Below are 8,454 nucleotides of genomic sequence, written 5' to 3'. Positions count from 1 at the left end.
TGTGAAATGCTGCTGCTTCCAATGAAAAGGGACCACGGGGACCAGACAGAAGCCTGCATGAGGCGTGGGCTTCCAGCCTCATCTGGCTCACCCGGCGCCGTGTGAATAGCATGGACAGACAAAGAACACAGACTCGCAGTTTTCATTCAATTCTTTATTTACTCCTGTGTAGTTTTGCTCCACTTTATTAGAGCCAAAAATCAATTTTTTATGACAAGAGTACTTTTGAGTGTCCCTAATAACCTGAGAGGTCAGGGATTGGGTTTGTCCTTGACCTGCTCACAGAGTACACATGTGTGATCTGAGGACTCTCCCTGCTCCTCCTCTGCCTCAGGGGCCTCGTTTGGGGCCGTGAAGGAAAGGGCTGCCGTCAGGAGGGAGTAACAGGTGTTGTACAAAGCCATCACTGAATCATAATCTGGGTACTCTGGGAGGCTCTCGGGCATTTGCCCTGTACTCCCCCTTCCAGAAGTAGCTGGGGGTGCAGACGTGGTATTGCTGGATGTGCCCTTTCCACTGGGGCCACCCTGCTCCCTGGGGAGATGGTTTGCCCCGGCCCGCCTGGCTACACTGCCCATAGACCAAAGGTGAGAGAGCACAAATGATCGCCGGCTGGGGGTTCTGCGAGCAGGTGGGGTTCCCTTGTGGACTTTCTTGCCCACCTCTTGGGTGCACTGGTTGTGGTGGAGTCGAGGAGAGTGTCTGGTCGCCACCGCTCGCTTCTTTCTCTTTGGGATGTTCTGCAGGAGGAGAGGCTTGTCTCTCTGAAAATTGGAGTTGCGATAGATCTGAAAGAAAACGAATCACTTTAGACAGCAAGGGGGAGAAGAGGCCTTCCTAGCCACCCTCCTCCCCACCACCGTCCCAGCCATGCCTATGTATAGAGACAAGATCTCTTCATTGTGGAAGGTTATGAGGCCCTAGCATGTTGCTCCCTAGAGTGCCCCTGGGGCCATCCTCACTTGAGGTGTTACTGGCGGTCCCTGACATTCAGTGGCCGCTCAGGGTCTGGAGTCACCCCTGTGGATCCTGTCTAAGGTGGGTGGTGAAACAAGACAGACCTTGTGTTCTCCTCTTTCCTTAACCACCCTCTCATGAGAACAACGTTCCCCTGGGAAATGAAACCCGTCCAGCACTCAGCTTATCTAGTCTAGCCTCCCCAAAAGGACTTTCTACATTACCATCATCTTCTTCCCTGCAGAGTGATCCGAAGGGGAGATTTTACTGAAACCATACAGGTTCAGTTCACGGATGAAGCTCTTGATGCTGTCTGTCTCAAAGATCTGGTCTGCACCTCTGCGCTGGAGGACCTCTGTCTGGAAGAGATCTGCCTCAATGACCACCATGTCTCCCTCATCGTTCCAGCGCACAGAGGTGAAGGCCTCATCCTCCACGATTCTCCAGAGCTTCCTGGGGAAGGACAGCCCAAGGAAGGTGTTGTTCTCTTCCTTGCTGGCCATTTCTGGCTTCGGGCCCTGTGGGGGCAGATTGTCATGGAGACCTAGATCTGGGCTCTTGGGTTGGTCACCCTGCTTCTCCAAAGTCTCTCCTGAATCAACATTTAGATCTGGGGAGGAATCATGGGGGTCCCCTGCTGCAGGCTCCCCACAAGTTAGTGGGGCCAGCGGGGCTGTGTGTGCCTTGTGGGAGCTCTGACTAGCCATAGAGCCAGTCTAGCTCAGGAGCATTCTCTACCCCAGCAGTGAATGCTCAGGGCAGAAGGGCCTCAGGCCAGGGTCGGGGTGCCCCATAAATACTCTCTGGAGATTCTAGAATCTGGGTCATGGGCCAGGCAGCCAATTAAGTGGTCAGCTTCCTTAACTGTTTCATGATGTCACAAAGGTGATGTGGAGAGGCAGCCCTGGCTCAGTGTGGGGGAGGGGTCTGGGGACAGAGATGGATCCCCAGCTGGTCTCTTTTCTGAAAGTACAGAAAAGTATGTTTCAGGTTGCCTGCAAAGGCTCCCGTCTGCTGCCAGGTGCCTTGTTTCAGGGGACTAGGCCCTGTATGGGTTGACAAATGTGCCCCTGGCCTCACCCCCTCCCTACCAACGGGCAGGCCTGTGGTTGGCTTTTGCTTAAGGGCCAGGCCCTGGCGAGTCCTGGCTTAGTTACCACTGTGAGAGATCCCAGGGGTCAGATGGGCCCCTGGCAACTGTCCCTCCCAGAAGATGGGATCCTTAGTGGGCTGGTTAGCCTAGCCTGTGTTGGTGGTCCCACCTCCCCACCCTCTGGCCTTGGCCGTGCCCCTCTTCTGGCTTTGTTGTCTTCTGGCTGGTGCTGCTGGTGGGTTTGTCCTACTCAGATGGCCCCAAAGTCAGAGTCCTGTTGTCCTGCCCCCTCCACTCCCTAGGTCGAGCTCTCCCCAGAGTAGGGCTGTGCTTGAGCACAGTGTGAGCAGCCTCAAGTTCCACTTGACTGTTCCCCAAATACCTGAGACAAAGACTCTCCAGGATGCCACATGGGAGGGCACAGCCATGTGCTTTGCTGAGTTTGCAGCCTCCCGAGCTCTGCCCACCCCCAGACAACATCCCACTGCAGATCATAGGCTGCTGTCTTCAGTTTCCATTTCTTCCCATAAAGACTGCTCTCCTGGCCCTAGAGTGCTCACTTTTGGAACACCTGTATGTGTGCTTTTCTTGTCCCCTGCCCAGAGCCTCGAATTCAGCCTCCCCGGAGGCTGCCTCAAAATTACTGTTTCCTTCATAAATGGGTTGATTGGGCTTCTGCTACCCCTGATCCTGGCCTCCCATGTCCAACTTGGGTGTCTGTGGGTACCTGCCCTTTGAAGGACTTGACTGGGGGCTCAAGGTACAGCCTGTTCTATTGAAAACAAACATTTCACTGGTCCTCTCTGAGGCCAGCTCTGATCTTCTCCGCCCCTGCCCCTGTCCCCACCACCACTGTGGACTTGTTCTCCCTTACCTAGATGGCAGATACATCAAATGATTTTGTTGGCTCACTGGTTAGGCACCTTTCAAGGGGCTTCCTTTACAGACGCTCACTCCCAGAGACATGTCAGACTTGTTGAGCTAGATGTCACCAGAGGAAGCCCCCATCTACCTGTATTTGAAAATGGATGAGTGTCCATGTGTGGGAGTGGACAAAACTCCATTGAAAGTCACCTGTCTTCAGTGCACATGGGTGATAGGGCAGTGGGTTTAGAGATGTTTCTTCTCTGACCTTTGTGGCCACTGTTCTTCAAAATCACCATGTAGGGAACAGACTGGCACCTTGGAGAGGCCAGTGTGTGAGGACCCTAGGGCACTGTCCCCCTAGAGAAAGTGGAGTTCTGCCACTCAGTGGAGTCATTTGCCCTGTGTGAGGGCCACTGCCTGGTGTCTGAAAGGGGAGAGCTAAGAGGGTGTGGAAGAGGCTTGCCCAGGGGCCTTTCAGCCTGAGGACTGGAGGCTAGAATGGAGCTTGCAGGCCACGACCTGAGTTTGCTCCCTTGCCTTTGCACTGTTAAACAGGTTGACAAAACATTCCTTTAGGTAGGTTCATCTGACTGGGACACGACCCTGAAGGCTGTGATCATCAGTGGGGGACCCTGTTGGCTCCTCTGAAGGGGACTAAAGACCGTGGTATTTGTGGCAGCCTGGCTAGGTGGCCATTCCTGCCTGCCCCCTCTCTGGTCCCCTCCTCACCCCCTGTGTTCTGAGGGAGCTGCCTTTTCTGGTACCCCTCCTTCAGGCACCATGTGGGCCCTGGCAGTGTGTTTGTGTGGCACCAAGTTTTTTAAGCTGTGGCTCAGGATACTTGCGTTGTGTACACACAAGCACTCATGATGTCCAAGGCCTGCCTTTCTCAGCCTCACTCTCCTGCCTCTGCCCTTGGCATCCCCACATTGGAGTCCCCAGCCCAGAGGCCCTCCAGCTACTCCCCACCCTCACTGCGGCTAGTGTGAGGAGCCCCATGTGTTGGGCTGCAGGATGCACCTGAGGGATGCGATGCATCTGGAAGGGCCTGGCCTCTGTTGGCACTGTGATGGTGGGGCAAGAATCTCTCACACTGTTGCCTTCAGACACTCCTCCACTCTCCACTGTGGGAAGGGGTTGGTTGGTCTGTGGTCCAGGCCATGTCCGAGAATATGCACTTCAATAGGATGTGGAACAGCTAATCAGCCAAACATGATGATTCATATATAAAACTAGTTAACTTTTCCAGTTAGACCATAGTGGACCATAGTGTTAATAGCTCAGTTGTGTTCAATTCTTTGAGATTCCATGGACTGTAAACCACCAGTGTCCTCTGTCCTTGCGATTCTCCAGGCAGGAATACTGGAGTGGGTTGCCATGCCCTTCTCCAGGCGATCTTCCTGACCCAGGGCTAAAACCCAGGTCTCCCACAATGCAAGCAGGTTTTTAACCTTTGAGGTACCCCAGAAGCCCCATTTCCAGTTAGAGCGCCTGTTAAATTTGGTTGTTGAGGAGTGTTCCAGCAGGAAAAAGCTGCTCCAGGAAAAGCAAGAACCACTCTTTGTCTCTGTCCCAGCCTGTCTTCCATCCAAACCATTATATTCCTTCATTGCAGCCCCAACAAAGATCAGGTCGTTGATTAATGGCCAATTAAAAAATGAGATAATTTAAAGCTCATTAACACCTTACGTTCTGGATCCCTGGTACCAGGAAAGAGAGGGTAGTTCATGGATTGCTTGGGCATCACTTCAAAGGGAGTGTGACCAAAGTTCTCCAGGATTCCTTGCAGATATGGGTGGAAAACACATCCTTTACCCCTGTGGTCAATAGCAATGTGCCAAGAGCCAGGACCCCTTCCTTCCTGCCCCAGAAGGAGATGTCTCTGGGGTTTATCCAAGATGCAAAAGGACACCTCACAGCAATGATCCCTTTCAGACTTTCCCATCACCCCTAAGACACAATGCAATACTGAGGGATGCCACCATCCAGCCTCATCAAAATCACCCCTCCCAGAAGGAACCCAGCTTTCCAAAGCCCCAAAGTGACCTGGCTCAGACACTAACCCCGGGTTGCTCCTCCTGGAGCCCCACTGCCCTGCCCCGTGTTGACTTGTTCTGTGGGACTAGAGGATGACTCTTCAACTTACTTCTGTGACTCTGGCTCCTAGACCATTGCTCTAGGAGTGGGGGTTGTCCTGCTTCTCCTAGTGTCCTCACTGCTAACATGGCCTTTCAGGGAGCAGAGGCTCTGTAAAGGTCTTCGGAATCAATGAGCCAGTGGGCAGGAGCTCAGATTAATTGCCTGTTACCTCCTTAAATAACCCAGACAAATCAAAGTAAAAAGAGATAATTTAGTTTTTGAAAATGATACCTCAAAAGGACAAAAACATGAATTTACTATGATCACCTTTATTATTGTCTAAATCTCACCCATCAATATTGCTGTTAAGTAAGCTCACATCTCCAAAACAGTTCTAATTCCAATTCCAATGTATCCCTTTCAGGGTCACAAATCAAAATGGAAGAGTGTCCAATCTCTTTTACAACCCACTCCAGTACTCTTGCCTGGAAAATCCCATGGATGGAGGAGCCTGGTGGGCTGCAGTCCATGGGGTTGCGAAGAGTCAGACACGACTGAGTGACTTCCCCTTTCACTTTTCACTTTCATGCATTGGAGAAGGAAATGGAAACCCACTCCAGTGTTCTTGCCTAGAGAATCCCAGGGATGGGGGAGCCTAGTGGGCTGCCGTCTATGGGGTCACACAGAGTTGGACACGACTGAAGTGATTTAGCGGTAGCAGCAGCAGCCTTCTGTCCAGAGAAGGCAATGGCAACCCACTCCAGTACTCTTGCCTGGAAAATCCCACGGATGGAGGAGCCTGGTAGGCTGCAGTCCATGGGGTCGCTAGGAGTTGAACACGACTGAAGGACTTCACTTTTACTTTTCACTTTCATGCATTGGAGAAGGAAATGGCAACCCATTCCGGTATTCTTACCTGGAGAATCCCAGGGATGGGGAGCCTGGTAGGCTGCCATATATGGAGTTGCACAGAGTTGGACATGACTGAAGCAACTTAGCAGCAGCAGTATCAGCCTTCTCTTAAACTATCAAAGTTTGGAAATTTTCTAAAGAAAACAGAGATGAATCTCCATGTCATCGTAGAGAACAGGAACCCAAAGATGCTACACAGAGGTTCCCTCAACTGGCCCTGGCCCTCACTTCTGAAGGCTGACTGCTCCGTCTTCAATCACAGAGGGAAAGATCACCTGGCTGCTGCTCTGACTCAGGCCCCCTTTTCCTCCTTCCTTGCCACCACTGCAGACAAGGGTGGGAAGGCCCCCTGTCTTTGGTTGACTCTGAACAGAAACACCATGACTTGCCACTTGCTGGTCTCCGCCTAGGCTTGCGGACCCCACAGGAACTCATAGCAGGCAGAGTGGCTGCCCTCCCCAGGTTCAGAGGAGGCCAAGGGGGATTCAGCCTCCCCCACCTCAGCCCCCAAGAGCTGCACCTCCACAGGGGCCTGAGCCTCTCCTGGGTCCTGAAGATCTTCCTTGGTCTTGCTTGGCTTACTCAGGTCACTCATCTCGACCACAAGCATGATTCCTAGGATCAAACCATAGACAGGAGTGATGCAGGGAACAGATCGGGACCATGGGCCTTGGCTGAGAAACGCACCCAGGATGGTCTGACACAGGCAACTTAAGTCTCCTCTTGAGGGGTCCCCTAAGTTCTCCCTCAGGGTCCTCACCTAAACTCTTTCAGAACCCAAGAATCTCATCACCAGTCTATGAGGTCCCGCCCCTTATGTAAATTCTCCAATGTCCCTGAGACCTTGTGCTTATGCAGCCACCAGAATTGCCCTAGGCTGACAGCAGGTCCTGGGACCTGCAGGGTTCCCTGTGTCCTCTCTCAAGGTCCTCATCTTGAGCCCTAGCACTTCCAGGAATGCCCCTTGTGTTGATCAGAGGTGGGACCCTCACACCAAGGCCGCCACTGCACCGAGACCCTTAAGGACAGTCTGTGGACATGACATCAGGGTTCCATGCCCAGGGTTTCCCAGAGCTGGGAGGATGTACCCGGCCGTCCTCAAACCTCCTGCTCTTCACTTTGACTCTCAGTAGGTCTGGGCACCACCTTCTCACCCTGACATTGTTCCCCTTAGAACCAGGCCCTCCCCAGCCAGGACCCCTTAGAGGCAAGCGGGAGTAGGGGGCTTATTCCCACAACACTGCTGGGGACCCAGGGTCCGATAGCACTGACATCCTGGATGTCCTGGGGTCCCAGAGCCCACCTCAGGGTTCTACCTTGACTCATAGCACAGCTGGATTCCTTCACTCTGCTGACCTGAACCTGGGCACATGACCCAGGCCCTCACTTCTTCCCTCCCATTGGGATCAGTGATGTCACATCTGGACGCCATTACCCCAGTCCCCCAGGGCTGTCAGGAGGGCAGTACATGCATCCCCTGGGGACCCCCAGTCTCCTCGAGTCTCCGCAGGATGTGGGCCCCTCTGTCTGCCCATCTGTGACTGCACCACAAATTCCAAGCCTCTGAATCCCTGAGTTCACTGAGAAAGTGAGGGGGCGTGGGGTCTCAGCCTGCCAACCCAGACTAGGTCCCCCAGGATGCCCAGTAGGAGTGGAGTGTATTCTTTGGGACCCTCTGTTCTGTCGTGCCTGGACCCTCTCATCCTCACTCAGTAGGGGGCCTCCTTAACCCTTGAGAGAAGGCTGCAGTCCCAGCACAGATGCTGGATGGGGCCTGCTGCACCCATGACCATAGGGGAGCACAGGAAACCACTCACCTTCACATGGGGGCCCCTCTTCAGTCACCAGACTTTGTAAACTTTTGTATAAAAGATGCTGTTTTAGCCAAAGAGGGTGAGGAGTGGCAGGTGAGTTAGCAAGAACTCAGCTGCCTGGAGATGGCCTTGGGCCCTCAGAGTGACTTTAGACTCCCACTCTAGGTATGGGGGTGTCCTGCTTCTCCCAGTGTCCCCACTGCTAACATAAGACCTTCCACAGAACACAGGCTCCATAAAGGTCTGTGGAATAAATGAGCCAGGGATCATGGGGGCTTATTAATCTCATCAATTTTCTCCTGCATTCTTAAATAATATCCAGCAAAATCCAACTAAACAGACATGGCTTAGCTGTAGAAAAGAACAGGCTAAAAGTATAAGAAGAAAGATCACTACAATATTTTTTTTTCTGATTCTTCCACCAACAGTATACTGCTAAGTAAGTTCACCTGTGCAAACTAATTGTAATTCCAATCCATGTTACATTGCTCAGGTTCACAAAATAATGGGAGAGTTTCCAATCTCTTTTACAAAACAGCAAAACTCTGGCCCTTAAACTGGGTACGTACAAATACAAGTGTGATCAATGCCATTCACAAAGTTAGATATTGAAATTTATTAAGTTTTCAGCTGAAAAAAAAAATTTGAACAATTCCTAAAGAAAACAGAGATGAATTTCCATGTCATCGTAGAGAACAGGAACCCAAAAGTGCTACACACTGGGTACCCCAA

At 52.2% G+C, this 8,454-nt stretch overlaps 1 protein-coding gene across 1 annotated transcript; it reads right to left on the bottom strand.

The window, feature by feature from the left end:
* Nucleotides 1-251: 251 nt before the first annotated feature.
* Nucleotides 252-7,340, bottom strand: LOC102273290 (heat shock transcription factor, X-linked member 3). The gene is made up of 4 exons (XM_005890650.2): nucleotides 7,265-7,340; nucleotides 6,408-6,523; nucleotides 1,182-1,475; nucleotides 252-788 (listed from the first exon to the last, which is right to left on the bottom strand). Exons 1-4 carry the CDS (start codon nucleotides 7,338-7,340, stop codon nucleotides 252-254), a joined length of 1,023 nt encoding a protein of 340 aa, XP_005890712.2.
* Between the last annotated feature and the right edge of the window lie 1,114 nt (nucleotides 7,341-8,454).

This window comes from Bos mutus, unplaced genomic scaffold (assembly GCF_027580195.1).
Source record: "Bos mutus isolate GX-2022 unplaced genomic scaffold, NWIPB_WYAK_1.1 CTG212, whole genome shotgun sequence".
Taxonomy (NCBI): Eukaryota; Metazoa; Chordata; class Mammalia; order Artiodactyla; family Bovidae; genus Bos; species Bos mutus.
Note: the sequence above shows the minus strand (reverse complement) of the source record. Positions and strands in the feature narration are given on the sequence as shown.